The 18,304-nt window shown below is 39.1% G+C and overlaps 1 protein-coding gene across 1 annotated transcript; it reads right to left on the bottom strand.

Moving 5' to 3' along the window:
• Positions 1-7,369: 7,369 nt before the first annotated feature.
• On the bottom strand, positions 7,370-9,992 carry ndufa4l2a (NDUFA4 mitochondrial complex associated like 2a). Its single transcript, XM_010897713.4, has 4 exons — positions 9,816-9,992; positions 8,338-8,423; positions 7,983-8,043; positions 7,370-7,794 (listed from the first exon to the last, which is right to left on the bottom strand). Exons 1-4 carry the CDS (start codon positions 9,867-9,869, stop codon positions 7,738-7,740), a joined length of 258 nt encoding a protein of 85 aa, XP_010896015.1. The 5' UTR covers positions 9,870-9,992; the 3' UTR covers positions 7,370-7,737.
• Between the last annotated feature and the right edge of the window lie 8,312 nt (positions 9,993-18,304).

Raw genomic sequence — 18,304 nt, 5'->3', positions numbered from 1 at the left:
AACCATCCCAGTGCATGCTGAAGGTCCTGGTTTGAAGGGGCCAACATGACAACATCGTCTGCAAAGAGCAGAGACGGAATTGTGTGGTCCCCAAACCTGACATCCTCCAGCCCCTGGCTGCGCCTAGAAATTCTGTCCATAAAAATTACAAACAGAACCGGCGACAAAGGGCAGCCCTGCCGGAGTCCAACATGCACTGGGAACAAGTCTGACTTACTGCCGGCAATGCGGACCTAGCTCCTGCTTCGGTCGTAAGGGACCTGACAGCCCTTAGCAAAGGACCCAGGACCCCATACTCCCGAAGCACCCTCCACAGGATGCCGCGAGGGACACAGTCGAATGCCTTCTCCAAATCCACAAAACACAAGTGGATTGGTTGGGCAAACTCCCATGAACCCTCCAGCACCCCGTAGAGGGTAAAGAGCTGGTCCAGTGTTCCACGACCCGGACGAAAACCACACTGTTCCTCATGTATCCGAGGTTCTACTATCGGCCGTATTCTCCTCTCCAGTACCTTGGCATAGACTTTCCCGGGGAGGCTGAGAAGTGTGATCCCCCTGTAGTTGGAACACACCCTCTGGTCCCCCTTCTTAAAAAAAGGGACCACCACCCCGGTCTGCCATCCCAGAGGCTCTGTCCCCGACCGCCACACGATGTTGCACAGGCGTGTCAACCAAGACAGCCCCACAACATCCAGAGACTTGAGGTACTCCACCCCAGGTGCCTTGCCACCGAGGAGTTTCTTGACTACCTCTGTGACTACGCTCATTGAAAACACGCTCCCTACGTAATGCAGCTTGTGTCAGATCCTCCAGCAATGCAATGTTTGCCATGTTGGACACAAAGTCACTATGTCTCTGCGTTGCCTTTTATATTATTTAACTACTTTAACTAAATTGCCTCCAAACTTAAGTTCCATTTTCTTTCTAATTTACTTATTCAATTAGGCTTAAATTGTTTCATGTTTATGAATTTGAAAGCACCTTGAAAAAACTATTAGGAGCCTAAGTTTTAAGGGCAGTTTGAGTTTTGTACAAGGTGCTGTGCATACACATGGTTAGCAGAGTGCTCTAATTTACGCACATTCTCAAGTCTGAAATTGATAAATCACACACTTTGCTTAGAAATGATCTCACACATTGTTTGTGAAAATTTCTGTTTGTACGCAACATTGATAAATGAGGGCCCAGAATCCCAGACCTACCTACGCCACTGCTTGTGTTCTCAAATTCTGCATTTTAGTAGCCTTAGTGCTTTTGTATGCACCCAAATTAATCTATGGTGAGAAAATTTTGTAAAACACTATCATCCCACTATCACGCAAAATTCTACATATTGCCCATTTAATGAAGCATTACGTTGTACTAGTTCACCTGTATAAGGAGGAGTATATGGAGGAGTTGTGGAATAGAGGAGGAGTTGTGGAGTAGAGGAGGAGTTGTGGAGGAAGCAAATCCAAATCCCAAAATGTATTTAGCAACAACTAAGCTAGCTTAGAAACATATTTCTCAATTCAATGTTTACAGCAGGTCATTTTAGCATGGGTCTTTCTGTGAATGCTGCATCATAGTGACTGACTTCTAGATGCATAGTATTTCCTTCTACTACAGCCTACAATCATAGGCGCCGATTTATGTTTTCCTCCGTGGGTGCTCATAGGCGCACGCCATTTATATTTATATATATATACACACCTATATATACCTATATACACACACCTATATATACCTATATATACACCTATATATACATATATAAGCGCACTACTCACACCTATTCATTTACTTATTAATAAAGCCGTAAAGTAGATCTTTCAAAATGTACCACGTATCACAAATACAGGATTGGAGATGAAAAGTTTAACTGACACGTAGGCCTAACCGCGATCAGTTCGTGGGAAATTAATGTTTTGCGCTATTATCTAAATATCGATAATAAAAAAACGACACATAGTTTCTGGGAGTTTCTCCCTAATTTCTGCTACGAGTTTTTGATAGTGGCATTTTTTCATCTGAGAAACGATGTGATTGGTGGATAGGGAGCACCCGGACCAAGCGACTGGTTATGTCGCTGTCACTAACATCAACATAACCAATCACAGTGTGACAGAAGCTTTACATATCACCAACGGCAAGTTTAATTTTAAATGAATGTAGCCTACTGGCGGACTGGCGGTCTGGCACACGTGGGTGCTCGTGCTAGGTATTTTCGTGGGTGCTCGCTATTTTCCGTGGGTGCTCGCTATTTTCCGTGGGTGCTCGAGCCCCGGAGCACCCACGGTATCGGCGCCTATGCCTACAATACCCACAAGCCCCAACTCTGATTTCATAGTGCTGTGTTATCAAAGCTTTCGTGAAGACTTGTGTCTGTTTCAAGAGCCATAATCTCGTCAGGACAAGGTGAGGTTATCAATATATTTGCTTCCTGAGCTGTAGCCTACTAAAATAAGTTTGCTTATATTGAGCCGATATTGATAGAAGCCAAATTGCCCTGCAGATTCTTGATTATGAAAGGTGATGCCTACTCTAAACGCAGACTTTTTTAGAAGTTAATCTATGAATTCCATATGGAAGAAATTAATGGTGTGAGAACTGAAAGAGATGCTTTTCTAGTTGTACCTCAAGGGTTAATGGAGATTAACCATTGAGGTACAACTAGACTTCTACTATTTCAGTTTAAAATGGGTTCGGAAAAGCCCTTTAGACTTGAAGTAAACAGAACTGTAATAAAATAAGTTATATACAGCTTCAGAATAAATTAAGAGACCATATGCAGCTTTTTCTTTCCTTTTCAAAAAAGTCGCAAAGGAAGGTTTTGAGTGAGGAACAGAAGGGTTCAAATTAAGAGACCACTGCAAATTGAACTTTTTTGGAAAGGAAAGAAAAAGATGCAGTGGTCCCTTAATTTTTTCCGGAGCTGTATATAATATAATATAAACAAAACTCAAATTCTAAAACATTCAAACCAAACACACACAGACCGAACATAAAAACCAAAAGCAAACTATATAGGAAAAGAATGAAAAGCAACACTCCGCCATCTACAGAAAAAGGTATTCAATTAAGTGCATAAAACAGTGCTGACACACAGGACTCATACGATTTGGGCAGCTCTATAATAAGTAAGTTACTTTCAAAAATAAGACGTTAAAAAGGGATATCAAAAACATCATTAATTGACAGTAAAATATGTGATTCTGAAGGGTAATCATTTTCATACAAAGTTATAGAAAAAGTTGCCACTTTTTCATTTTGACTGTACCTATTCTAACCCTCCACCCTGGATATCCACTAACCTTGTCCCTTCTAATCTATTCCTCAGGTCTGTAATTGCTGGATAGACTTGACCTATACAACAAATGTATTGCTTGAGGGCAGATTTCCAGAGGGATATCATCTTAAAGGAAATGTTTGTCGGTGTTGTCTACTGATGGAATTATCTACCTGATAGAATATAAGACAAAATAGATTGACTGCCTTGTTTAGCTGAACAAAATGTATTTAGTGAATCCCAGGTAGAAAACGTTTGAAAATCCAGCAACAGTTCCACATTATCTCAGTAGAGGTCACTACAGAACCGTGCAATAGGATCCCCCACAGTCATTCAAACGCCATACATTTTTTGTGAAATTAAATTGTGTATTAAAAGTACAAAACTAATATTTACTTTGGCAGTACATACAGCTCTGAGTCTCTTGAGATAATTCTACACCAACTGTTCACTCTTGGATTTGTCAGTGTTTAATATTTTTCTATTAAAAACTGTTCAAACTGTGAATTTCCTTGGGCAAGGTCAATAGATATCAAGCATGCTTAAAGGTTTAATTTTATTTAGTTTGGGGCTCTGTCTGGGTCACTCATGGACTTTTAACTTCTTTATTTCGTAGCCACTCCATTGTAGATTTGGCTGTATTGTTTGGTCACTGAATTTCCATCCCAGTTACAGATTTCTGCAGAGGGCTGCAGGTTCTCCTGCATGTGTTTTTTGCCATACTTCAAATGGCATTCAAGCTTACCAACCTAATCTACATGTTATATTTGTGGAGTGATTAGGAAAATGCTATCCTGTGCACACTTTGACCAATCATGTCTATAAAAACGTCTTTCAAAGTCTTTCAAAGTTGTATTGGCCTCTTGCTAGTCTCTCTGATCAGCCTACTATATGGTCATCCAGTCTGAAGGGGTTGGCCTGATCTAGGCAGGGTCTTGGTGGTGCCATACACAATTGATGTCTTAATAATCATCCTGACTATGCACCTCGGGATATTCAAGGCCTTTGAGATATTTGTATATCCATCCCCTGATCTGTGTATCTCCACAACGTTGTACTTTGTTCTTTGTTGACTTCCAGGTTCTCATGGATGAGCATTTGCTTTTCAGTTCACAACCCAACAGTGGGAACCTACAGAAGTTACAACTGACGACTGGTAGAGTGCAATCAAATTGGTGTGGCATTTAGAAGACAAAAAGGGTGAATTTATCTAATTATAATATATGTTTTGTATTTTTGATAAGGTATACAATTTAGTTTAGTAATAATAAAGAACAAATTCCATTAAATATGTAGAGTTTGGTCTGTATAAGTGGGAAAATAAAACAATTTTAAATGCATTAAACACTGAGGCACTACACAAAGAAATCTTGAAAATGTTCAAGTTGGGTGTGGACTTTTTATTGGCACTGTAAATCTTTGTTGCATTGAAGTCATTGATACTCATTGCTACACCACAGTAAAAACAAGTTATTTTCAGCCTTGAGGCTCCCATATAAGTTACCTGCTGTGCCAAAATTACTGCAAGTACTTAATGAACATAATTGAAACGCTGGTAGGAATGGAGACAGAGGCTGACAACAGGAGCAGAAACAGGGGTTTAGTGACAAAGAAAAACAAAAACACGAGTACAGGCAAAAGGCTCAGTGTGGGGCTTGGAAATGTCAACAGGACACCCACAAAGCCACAAACAAACAATACTGCCTGCCAAGAGTGCTAAACCAAGAAATATACAGCTCAGGAAAAAATTAAGAGACCACTGCACCTTTCTCTTTCCTTTCCAAAAAAGTTGTAAAACACGTATTTAATAAGAATATTTACAACAGAGAATCATTTGATCAGGTGTAACAAGAACTAGGTTGTTGAAGTCATGTTTATAATCATGACCACCCCATCTAGGGAAAATGATTGCGACCTGGTGAGGTTTTAGTCCTTTTAGTGTTTTTGTATATTCGCTGGTGGATTGGCATCATTGTCACACGTCAGAGTCACTGAACTGCCCCAACTATTTCACCAGAGGACCTGACTGACTCAAAGGTGTTCTTTGGGATGTATCTAGCTCTCACAGTCACTTCATGGAACCTGAATTCCTCGTGGCCTTTGACAGCGCAGGAGTAGTTGACGGCATTGTGAGTGTTGACTGGGCCCAGGTGCAGGCTGTCGGAGTACATGTGGCTGTTCTGTATAGGTTTTCTATTTTCATACCAAACAAGGCCTGTGTTGTTAGCCGGTGTACATTTGGTTGTGCATTTCAGTGTGGCTTTCATAGTCTCTTTTTCCGAGACAGACATATGGCTTACATCCAACAAGACATCGGTGATAGTAAGGAATACACCAGGTGAACCAGTGTAATTGTTTCTAGCAGTTACTAATCGAAGTGTGTACTCCGCTGTGTCATTCTCTCTCAGGTCTGTCATTGTCAGTGTGTCTTTTTCTTGCCATTCAAGAATCGGATAGAGTTATCTATTACAATGAAATTGCAGAACATAGTGATTAAAAACAGTAAAAATAATGAATTAAATATAATAACAACACAATGTCTAAAGAACACAATTAATGTGATCATTACCCTCCTGAGACCCTGAGTCCACACATGAGGCCACTATGTTTGAGGCTTCCTGCACCATGTTCTTCATTCTGCTGTGCTGGTGCAGGTAACATGCATTACTTATTGATCTTTGAATACCTCTCTGCTACTGACATATGCAGTACACACTATGATGTATAGAAATATAACACTTTGACTGCATATGTCATTAGCAGTTGGGCCCTTATTTGTTGCCATGGCATTGAAATGCACACACACTTAGTGCACACACACATACATAGACTCACTCAAACTGTTTGCAAATTTGTACATGTTCTGTTTTGATGAAAACAGTTGAAATTAACAGTTTTCAACTTTGTTACACATTGGTGACTTTGTGTTATGTAGTAAAATAAAATAAAAAAATTCAGAAAGTACTTTCTGTTCAAAGACAATGCTTAGATATTATACTTATCAGGTCCTACTAATCCCAAATAGCTTAAAGAAATTAAATTATCAAAAGCTCAGGTCTTAGGAGGTTATGGTATTTTTATATGATACAGTAAATGAATGCACACTTACACAAATGAGCAATGTCTGAGAGCTCATAAACAGACAGCATTAAAGAATCTGGTATTTCCTCTGAGCGTTTCCTGTTATTATTTAGACCTAAATGTTTCAAAATGTTTTTGCTTGTGGAATATTGTCACAGTTTTGAGAATATTACATAACTTGGGATAAGGGATCAGGGTTTCTCCTGTCTATTACAGTATTAAATACTGTCTATTACTGATTTGAAAATGCTGCATCATCAGGGCTGTTAAAAGTCCCACAAGGCAGAAGGTAGTCCCCAGCAACCGGACCTAGTCCAGCTGTAAAGGTCAGGAAAATGAAAATAAAACATTGGCTTGTCCCTCACTAAGCTCCCTCTCTGCCTGTTTCTCACGACCTGATAACTCTAATTCACTCTTAGGTTTTGTTCTGTGTGTTTACATTTGCTCCCCCCCCCCACACACACACACAAAAACACACACTTGGGGATTTTAACTCTCCTATGGGAACCCATTTGTTCCCTTGTGTTATTCCATACATGGGTCATCATCACGGGCATGTTTTAATTTCCATTCCAGTTACACGGATCAAAGTGTTCTAATTGTAGAAATGAACGCTTGTTGAGTTTGTGTCTGGTTGGTCTGAGTGAGGGTGATGAGAAGTGCCTCCGGTACAGCACAGCAGGCTGCTGTCATATGTCAACGTGCCAAATAGTGTCTGTTCCTCTGCCAGCTGGGTCTGTTGTTGCAGAGATGAAAGGAGCAATGACTTGTACCTTACAGCTGGATCAGCGCACCGGGTATGGACGGAATACACAAACAGCACCATGGACCTACATCAGCAGCTGTCACCATGTTACCAACGGAAGCACAATTTTCAGCTACATGTTGTCGGCAGGTCTGTCATTATAAATGGAACTATGACTAAAAACTGTTTCACTGAAGTCTTGCCATTTCTCCTAAAAAAATCTCCTACTTTGTTTGGGTAGAGTATTATCAACATGATGTAGACCCTCAGAGCCACAATTAAGACATTTTATTTGGACAGCATTTTGAATAAAATAAAACTTTTTTAGCTTAAAAAAATTATAATCTATGCACACTAGCCACTTCCATTAATGCACACATTCATTGTAACATTCCGTGACTGCCAAACTAACAAGGAAGTATTAAATGATAAAGTAAAACAAATCAACATTACGAATCAATATGTCAATATCCATATTGTGTGAAAGTGTTGAGAGAAGAATTATTCTCTGATTAACATTCTTTAATCAAAACACAAACTACAGAAGGTTGACATGTGGACAGGCACAACATGACTAAAGGTTATTTACAATGCAGTCAAGTGGGTGGGATCTGGTGTTGTCAGGACAGGAGATAAGATACTCAGAACCGAGGTCCCTCCTTCTTTAGGTTCTTGTAGTCTGTGTCGATGGCTACAAACTGGAAACAAATATATAATATACAAAACTGTATTGCTATTGGCTTCTTACATTGTTCCAAAATAGTTTATTGATTTAACTGATTTTGAATGAACACATTACAGTTACATTGATGTCAAGTCGAACAAGACTCAAACATCAATCCACATAAATTGTGGTGCCAATGTATGTATGTTGCCAATGCTATACCTTATACTGGTATGTTGGGTCCAGCTGATTCCAGGGCTCAGGGTTGCTTGTCTTGTTCCAGCTGTACACCAATCAAGCAGGCCAAAATAGGACATACAAAAAAGAACTGTTAGTCTGTATGCAATGCCCTGTCCATTGGCCAGGCCTAGCTTTAAAAAATTACAGAAGACCTTTAGTTATTGGAATCAATGCCTGAGAACAGCAAGGTTGAAATAATTCCATGAATCGATTTAGCCAATGCTTTATGATTAAACAACATGCACTACTTTAGGTTTTAATGGGATAGTATTAAGAAATTGATTTCAACAATACTGATTAAAAAGGGGAAGGGACAATAAGAGTAAATAAGTCTTACGTGACATGGGGTCCCTTTGCAAGACGAACCAAATACATAGAGGCTCCTCCCATGCCCAACATGATGAAGAAGAACTGGGGGATGAGCTATGAGAGAGTAAAATAAAAAGTGACACCACATTAGCGTAGCACTGACGTATCAACGTGCAGTAGGGTGTAACAAAATAACAGTGTTTTGGAGGTTTGCATATGTCGCCAATACAGCAGAATAGAATATTGATCTGTAGTAATGCCATTTCAAATACATATGCAATACATGTTGACACTAGCAAACGCTCTCCATGAGACATTTCTACCCGTTGGACGTACAAAAAAGGTGCAGTGGTCTCTTAATTTTTTCTGGAGATGTATGTGCTGTGTGAGGTTTTGCAGATTATTCACATTCAAGTTTAGCGCGCATGGCTTAGGCCTAGGGATTCTGTTTCAACGCAAAATCTTTCAACGAAGCAGTAAATAGCAACCCGGCATTATTTTTAAGGAACAGACCTGGGGCATAACAACCAGATAGACATAACAAGCTAAAGTAAATAGTGCTACTGGTAAAACATGGGTTAATCACACTAATTAGCTTAGAACGAAATACCAATACATATTTTAGATTTCTGTCTAAATGGGAATTAAGAAACAAACTTCACAACCGCACGGATGCAGTTTGCTTAACCACCACCATAGCCGGATCAGCACTTGGACAGCACCACAGGGCTCGTTAATTAACCACCAGTTGGCTAGCAGACTAGATAAAACAACCTTGGGTGCTGCTTTGTCTACCTTAACACAGGCTTACAAAAGGTATACCAAATGTTTTGAAACAGTCTTACTCTTTGTAAACGAACAAGTTTATAAGAATAAAATATTTGCTCTTATTTTATCAAAGGGCGAAATACTTCAAAAAAATCTATAATCTGATTGATTGTTGAAGAATCGGCCCACAACTTAATTGCCTTATGAGTTCTTTTTTTAAGTGTTGTAACCTATGAGAAAACGTGTTTGAGAAAACGTGTTTGATTACAGTATTGGTAAAACAAATGCAAATGAAAACACACACGAGCCTAAGAACATGATAAAACTTTATTTATTTCATGGGTAGCCAGCCGAAAGCGCAATGTAGTCTATGTTTCAAATGACAATGTTAACAAATTCACCAATAACGTTAGGAAAAGTGGAAAAAAACTATTTTTGGCAAAAACCAAGATTGTGTCAAAACGTAGTGCTAAAGCCGTGGTAAAGCCACTAAATTAATGTATTTTACCACAAAGACAGACGTCAGCAATAGGGTCCATATGTTCTAATCTGCCATCCAAGTTATTTTTTATAATTCACGTGAACACTTAAATTATTCAAATAATCAAAAATTAGAATTGGTTTATTATGGCCTTTTATTGCTTAGGCTACATAGATAACAGAAACAAAAATAGCATTTTCTGTAGACTAACTACTTGGGTAATTACATCGCAAAAAAAAAACAAGTTGTTTACTTACCCCTGGATGCCTCTTTGCGTGTTGCATTGCTGTTCTAATCATTTTAACCTGCATTATATTAATTTCAATATTGTTTTGTGATTTGAACCACAACAATTATTCGTTTTATTCGGACGCTGCCAATATCTTTCAGAGACTATCCACAATTAGCGGTGAATCTCAAACCTGCCCCTCGCGACGAGTTTTAAATCCTCAACGACTCCCTTCGCGGACCCTCCTTGTCACGTGTTGCTAAAGGAACTTCAGTAACCTCAAAAGAGTTGTTAGTAGATCAATAAACTCCAGACATTGTGACTTCAGTTATTTAAAAAGTCGAGTTACCTTTATTCGCTGGGTTCACATACCCCAGAAACATAGCCACTTTCCTTCAACATTGTAGTTGCTTGCTCCTTGGGGTTTCAGGCTGGAGGTTTGGTAAAAGAACTTTGACAACTGCTGATGTAGAAAGGGCTTTATAAATACATTTCATTGATTGATATATACGGCGCTCCTAGTTCGTATGCTATAGCACATACATATTTACAGCTCCGGAAAAAATTAAGAGACCATTGCACCTTTTTCTTTCCTTTCCAAAAAAGTTGAAAAATAAAGTTTTGCATGAGGAACAGAAGCGTTCAGTTTGCAGTGGTCTCTTAATTTTAACCCTCCTGTTCCTCACTCAAAACCTTCCTTTTCGACTTTTTTGGAAAGGAATTATTTAATTTTTTTCCGGAACTGTACATAGGAACAGAAAACACAATCTATGCACAGTTGACATATACAATGGTAAGGATATAAAATAATCCAAAAGGAGATGGCCTATCATACACGTTAATATACAGTCGATGTCGTTATTTCTAGATGCACAATAATATAGAGCATATATACAGATGCACAGTACATGCGTATGTGCAGATGCTGGGGAATTAGCTGAGTTCCATGCAACTATTACATCATTTAATGGAGCATGAATTAGCACCTTTCCCATGGGTTTTGTTTAACAAATATATGTCATTTGTTAGTTAGGCATATTTAATTTACTGTCCAGAACATACATGCCTTATACTGCTATGTCATATAACTGGGGTTTGCCTTTTTTTTTTTTTATTATATTGAATATAAGATTAATGTTTGATGTCAAAACATCATGATTATCAAAGAGTATGTATAGCAAGAGGAAAGAATGAGTCTGTACGTGACATTTGCAAGACCGACCAAATGCATGGAGTCTCCTCCCTTAACAGGATTAAGAACAACTGGGGGATGGGCTATGAGAAAGTCAAGAAAAAAGGGGGGATAACATTAGCATAGCATTCACTCTGAGGCATAGAAATCTGAGATACTTGAATAGCTTTTGTCAACAGTGATCCAGTAAACAATGACCAACTTCCAACCGGATAATTACACAGTGAGGGATCCGTTGTGCTTTGGGTTACGTAACTGATTTTGTGTTTGTTTGCTTGTCCGAAATAAATACAAAGGGAGGCATAATTGCAAAGACCCTACGTTTTTTATCTTTTGGTTTTCACCTTTTCTTAATGAATTAAAGTTTTGTACTACATTTTTTTTTTGATTTTTTAGAAAGTTATATTAATAGCTTTATTTTTAAATGTAAGCCTTGGTTGTGGATTTCTTCCTTTTAAAGTCCTTCATGTCTTTCACTAAATACGTTTTCTTATGAATCAAGAAATACTTAAAATTCTAATTTATGAAAACATAATCTAGATTGATAAATTTTATTTAACACAACTTTCAGAGGTATATTTTTCTGCTTAAAATGTAATGATATTCATGCCTATACACACATTATAATATTTACAGAACTCAAACAGTAAAACATACTTATTGTTTTTGTAAACACTGCTGAAGCTCATTACATTTGGTTGGAAATCCTTGATGGACAATATTTAAACTGTATTCCTGTATTTTTAAGCATTGTGGTAGCAGTTATGGGTTTGCTGGTCACTGCAGGGACTGGGGAGTTTTTCAAAATTAATGCATTTAGAAAATGTTCTATACTTTTTCTTTCACTTTAAATATGTGCAAGGGATATTGTCAACACCACTATGTCATGCTGCTAGCTTATTTGGCTTGAACTCGAGACTTCCATTTTAAAATATCACCAGGGTCTATAGGAGGTAGTCTGGCAATGGGTTGGGGGCTACATTTTATTATTATTTTCAAGACAGCTATTAAATGCTATTTTTAGCAACTTTTTTGGTGAGAACTTAATAACCACAAAGTGTATCTTACAGATTTACAAGACGAAGTGTTCATGCAGAGGGGCACTAACTCTGACACCGTCCAATCTCTCTTGAGACCATTGGCTATTCATATTATATGGCATGGAGTTGTTATGCCATATTTTCCTCCACACCTATATCTTGCAAACACCCTGGTACATTCATCTTTGTTTCACATGTACACAATACCTTTTTTCAGAACTATGCAGTCACTTCTTAGGCCATCTTGTTTTTGAAGCTGTGTTTGGTCTTCTTTGATCTACCAAGTTGTTTGCCATTTTTAAGCTCACCAGTGTTTTTTCTTTTTAAAACCGAACATATGCCATATGTTTTGGAAACATCTCTGACTATTGTTTTCTGATCTTCCATCTTGATTTGGATTGACACTTCTTTTGTCCACACATTGTCCACAAGCAACAGACACCAAATGGAATTACAAAACCTAGAATCAAGACTACAAATGTACACACCTGCTTAATAAGAAACCGCTGTGAAGCCAACTTTCCAAATACATTTGGCATCCTAATAAGCACAAGTAAAGCTAGCAGTCAGCCCTTTACCTCATGTAGTCATGTTATTTGCAAATCCAAAGTGCTGGTATAGAGACAAAAACAAAACCTCATACCTTAAGAGTTTATTATACTTTTTGATTAAAATCTACATAACCCGGGTTGTGCGATTATCTCACTTATCTACCTTAAGATGAATGTACTGAATGTACTGAATTGGTCTGGATAACAGTATGTGCAAAATTACAAAAATGAAAAATTCTCAAACATTCCAATGCAAGAGCTGAAAGGAGTTTGGTATGTGTTATAAAAGTACAGAATTGGGCAGTCATAATTTGGACACTCCTGAACACCTCTGTCATATGTTTAACGGCAGATTGACTTTAGATGTTGTAAAACATAAGCCAGCTGGCTAGCTAGATAAGATAGATGGGACTCGAGTGAATTTAAGCTTGCTAACATTAGCTAGCAATTTTTGACAGACATTGCTAAAAAGTTACAACATTACCATCTGTCTAAATAGCATTTGGTTGACAATGATAATGTCTAAGAGTTTTTTTACAAAATATTTGTCTGCTTTAGCAATGCCATTATATTTCCAAGCCCGTAGTGTACGTTCCACAAAACAACAACTGCAGCATCTCTAGAATGCTGATAAAATTGTCCATGACGTGACAACTTACAACTCATAGTAAAGAGCTATAGTAGAATACTAGCTCTACAAATCAAGCCAGAAAGGACTACCAATTAACCCTGATACTAAATGAGGTGTCTGTGCACAGAAATCCCACAAAATGGAAAATGCAAAACCCAACTAATTGTTGATAAACTTCTAAATATATATCTATGTTCAGTTTATGAGGACAGAACACAGCTTTAATGAACATTCTATTTATGGTAAAGTAAAATAGGAGGAGTTGTTGCTAAATTTGTTTATAATCATACAATTACACAAGTATTACCTCATTTGGATGTATGCTTACTCTCTGTGTCAAGAGATTCCTTTATTTTGTTGTTACCACTTGTAGCCTGGAGAAAGCCCTTGGTTGGTCACATGGCACATCCATTGATATTTTGATGACCCTGTGACTAAGAGACTTATTTTGCAAGTTGTTTTGTATCTAGTGAGAATAATTGGCTTTAAAGCATTGACTATCAGTTTGTCACACAGCCAGCGTTAGCAAAGTATGGTTAGGAAATTACTAAACCCTACAGCTGCTGTAACTAGTCAGCTATGAGCTAGAAGAATGTATTTAATTTAATGACTGTCAGAATGCTGAAAGTCATTGTAACATACATTTCCGCCCTGGTTCCTTGGCTCTTACGCTCTTGAATGTTAGTGCATGAAGTTTGACAATTTAATTACGGTTTGAGCAAAATAACCAACTAGTTCAGACAGCACCAGTGGTTGATTTGAGCTGGAACCGGCTGGAACAGGATCCAGCACCTCTGAGATTTTCCTCAGTTTGTTCGGGCACCTACTTTCACATGTCCAGTCTGCTGCACATGACTTGTCTTTCCATCACTGCTTGCGTTGCACTGTAAACATTCTACTGAAACCAATCAGAGTTATCCGTTATTTACGCTACCGATTTGCTTCATTCATGTCGATTGGCCAACCAGGTCCATGTCTTATGCATGCCCCAATGTGTTCTGGGACCTCCAGATTTACAAATTAAGCACTGGAGAGCATTATTGGCTGTTGGGTGCTTACAGGACTTTTAACTCAACACTCGTGATAAGTCCAGGTCACATGTGAAACTGGGGTCAAGATGCTTCTGGGTACCATTTCCCCCTGACTTAAATGCACACTGTACTCAAACTCAGGACCCAACTTGGCGATACACAAGACCGCCTCCATTGCAACATACACTTTGAGCTCTATAAAATACACCAACAGTACTAGAGGAATGGAATGACTTACAATCAATTCTTTACCATTCTGTGCTACTGCCCTGATGAGTTAAAAACTCTGATGTATGGTTGTTCAGAAGTAATGTAAAAGCATTCTGTAGCTTGCATAATTTTATTTCTACATTCTTGGCCAGGTTTCCCTTGAAATAGAGACTGTCTCAATGGGCTTCTTGCCCCCAATAAAAAAATGAAAACTTTAATTGGGTAGTTGCATTTGCAAAATGTCAAGCCAGCTGCACAGTGACTTTACAGTATGTTTTTAAAATTCTTCAGTCTCAACTTACCACAGGGCCTTGGTGATTGTGTAGTCCGTGGATCTGTTAAGTTGGTATGCAAATTGTAATGGATCCAGTGGGTTTTGTAAGGTGTGTCACAAAGCACTTTATGGTGACAGAGGTGAATGCCACAGGGCAAGAGTTTGGGGAGCTTTTTACCCTTGTTTTATTTGTGTCAGGGACAACTGTGGATATCTTGGAGCACTCTAGAAGAGGCAGCTGAAGTACAATAAAGGAGAGGCTACGACCTAGAGGTGTTTCCAGAAGATCACTGTTAAAGATAAACCCCCTTTCACCAAACTGAGTCAACAAGTTGGCGCGTCGAAGCACAATGGACAATAATCCATTGACAGCCCCCCTTCATTCCCCGCAGGCAGCCCTCATTCCCCTCCCCCAGGACTTTCCCTTGTGTTTACGGACATCTGCAATCAATCATTGTAGGTAGTGAAATCCACAATATGAGGAGTGCCTGTGTCATTGTGAACCACGTGTTTGCGTCTGGTGTGACTGGGCTGTCTGAAGCCCAATGGGCAAGCAACAGAATATTACATTTCGTCCCGTGTTGAAGACAAAGCCAGTCAAGGTTGACAGTATATATCAATTTCCTAGCGCACTAAACCACTCGTTCACAAACCTTTTCACTCAGGCCCTGCTTTCACAATGTGGGCAGTCTTTCTCAGAATAAGCAGGCTCTGGAAGGAAGATTTCTAGGTTGCAGAAACCTGATGCTATCACCATCAATTGAAGTCTTAAAATTAAGAGGATAACATTGCTGCTATATCAGAATCCAGGAGACAGGCGTGAGAAACTTAATTAGACTGGAGAGAGAACAGGGCTTGCATGACCCCCTGCCTGGAATAATTCTCCAATTCTCAAAACAACAGGTTGTAAAGTACATAATACTGCCACGGTTGTCTTTCAACTGTCCATATTGACAGTCTGAGGTATGCCTATCAAAAAGTCTAGTAAGAAATTGCACAGGATAGTGTCCAGATCCACTTCTCTGAGCATGGTGATGAATATGGAGGAAACAATAGTGTTATACTTTAATGTTTCTTAGTTTTTTGCTGCTATTTTATGACAATGAACACATTCTTATTTTCAGCAACGACTTGGGAGCTATTAGGGCGAACTGCCGTGAATATCATGAAGGCTTTCGGTCACTGGTCAGAAGCTATACGTAACCGCTAGGCTAGCCCGCAACTCAGTTGTTGAACGTTGAACCATTATCAATTAAATGCATTCTCACATAGGCATTCCACTTCTCCTGGAGGTTTTAGGGTGTGTGAAAATGGAGGTGGCATCCTATGTCAATCTATTGTAGTAGTCGGCCAGTGGTAGTGATCCTGTCAGTATGCCTCTTGATGAAGACCATCAAGCCCCTTAAAGCACTTCGTGATGATTTGGCTGACTGTGAAGGGGCAATAATCATTAAGACATGTTGCTTTGGTTTTCTAGTCCAACAACTTGGGACAGGTTAAAAATGTCTGACAATTCCCTCCAGCTGGATGGTACACACTGTGGAGACACAATCTGGTTAGGCAGCTTTGGGCTTGTTCACATTATGAGAAAAAACAAAATGCTAGATAGACTTGGTTCACTTAATCCTTTAAACAGTGTTTGAATTTACATTGGCGTGTTGGAGATGTACTATGGAGGACTGTGGCCGTTAATCGCTGTGACAAATAAAAGTAAAACAAATCTATGGTCCCTCGATTCTGTCTCTGAAAAGCTAACCTGCGGATACAGTTTCTTTTTTTTTTGTTGATAATTATTAATACACATTTTAATGCAAAACACCAACAGGTGTCAAATCTTCCTGATCATTCCAGTCTCAGGCTCAAATCTGCAAACGTCAACAGCAATACTGATAAAGCAGAAGAACACAGCATTAGCACTATCAATGGTAGACTCTATACATAACTACACTCACCTAAAGGATTGTTAGGAACACCTGTTCAATTTCTCATTAATGCAATTATCTAATCAACCAATCACATGGCAGTTGCTTCAATGCATTTAGGGGTGTGGTCCTGATCAAGAAAATCTCCTGAACTCCAAACTGAATGTCAGCATGGGAAAGAAAGGTGATCTAAGCAATTTTGAGCGTGGCATGTTTGTTGGTGCCAGACGGGCCGGTCTGAGTATTTCACAATCTGCTCAGTTACTGGGATTTTCACGCACAACCATTTCTAGGGTTTACAAAGAATGGTGTGAAACGGGAAAAACATCCAGTATGCGGCAGTCCTGTGGGCGAAAATGCCTTGTTGATGCCAGAGGTCAGAGGAGAATGGGCCGACTGATTGAAGCTGATAGAAGAGCAACTTTGACTGAAATAACCACTCGTTACAACCGAGGTATGCAGCAAAGCTTTTGTGAAGCCACAACACGCACAACCTTGAGGCGGATGGGCTACAACAGCAGAAGACCCCACCGGGTACCACTCATCTCCACTACAAATAGGAAAAAGAGGCTACAATTTGCACGAGCTCACCAAAATTGGACAGTTGAAGACTGGAAGAATGTTGCCTGGTCTGATGAGTCTCGATTTCTGTTGAATAGGTACGAAACCTCAGTGATGAACCATTCATTTAAAAGATTGGCAATTGCTTTTTTACCTTCTGACATAGAGCCACATTTTAGATTGAATCACACTGTAACATCTTTTTCAGTTTGTTTTTCAATTTAATTCTTCATGTTATAGGTCTCATTAAAGGTGGAAAAAGTTCTGACCTGATTTATCTTTGTCTCATTCTTTACATCACAAGAACCGGGCATTTTAGGGTGTGTACACGTTTTATATTCACTATATCATTACTAACATTAATAAAATGTTTTACATCAGTGTTATGTAGTATTGCAAGGCAACACTGAATGAAGTCAATGTTTGACCTCACAGGAAAAAATATATACAGACCTATGTCGCCTGCAATACACACCCTCTGTTTCCTAACGTGTTGTTGTGTATCATGTACTGGGGTCAGGTTGAGATTCAAAAAAATCATGCCCTCCCAAGGAAGGAGTGGTCTTAGCACTTTTGGTTTACAGTCTGCAGAGAAGACAATATTTGGAAATAGGTATTCAGGATCAATAAGAGCGGCTATGACTCTAACCCTCCATCAAGGCCCTGTGTGGATTGAACTTTAGAAGGTCTGCTTTGTCTGGATTGAGCTTTAGAAGGACTGCTCTGTCTGGATTGATGTTTAGAAGGACGTCTCTCTCTGGCCTGATGTTTAGAAGGACTGCTCTGTCTGAAATGATCTTTAGAAGGACTGCTCTGTCTGGATTGATCTTTAGAAGGACTGCTCTGTCTTGATTGATCTTTAGAAGGACGGCTCTGTCTGGATTGATCTTCAGAAGATCACAAATAAAACATAAGACAGCCCTTTGCATTAACCCCCACTTAGCAATCCAGTTTAACTCATGCTTTGAAGTACAAAGGATCCTTAACTATCAAGGCCTCCCTGCAAACCATTTACTCTTCACCCCCCACCATGTTGTCCCATTGCTCCCCAGTCTATCCTCTTCTCTGAACCCTTCCCTTCCTCAGCCTGCCCTCCTCCCCCTCC

Source organism: Esox lucius, chromosome 12 (assembly GCF_011004845.1).
Source record: "Esox lucius isolate fEsoLuc1 chromosome 12, fEsoLuc1.pri, whole genome shotgun sequence".
In the NCBI taxonomy this organism is placed as follows: Eukaryota; Metazoa; Chordata; class Actinopteri; order Esociformes; family Esocidae; genus Esox; species Esox lucius.
This window is presented reverse-complemented; position numbering and strand designations above follow the sequence as displayed.

Coding starts and splice junctions, on each gene's coding strand:
- ndufa4l2a (XM_010897713.4), bottom strand. CDS start 9,869: ATGCAGGTTAAAATGATTAGAACAGCAATGCAACACGCAAAGAGGCAT. Junction 8,424..9,815: donor ACGCAAAGAGGCATCCAGGG/GTAAGTAAACAA, acceptor ACTCTCTCATAG/CTCATCCCCCAGTTCTTCTT. Junction 8,044..8,337: donor GCAAAGGGACCCCATGTCAC/GTAAGACTTATT, acceptor ATTGGTGTACAG/CTGGAACAAGACAAGCAACC.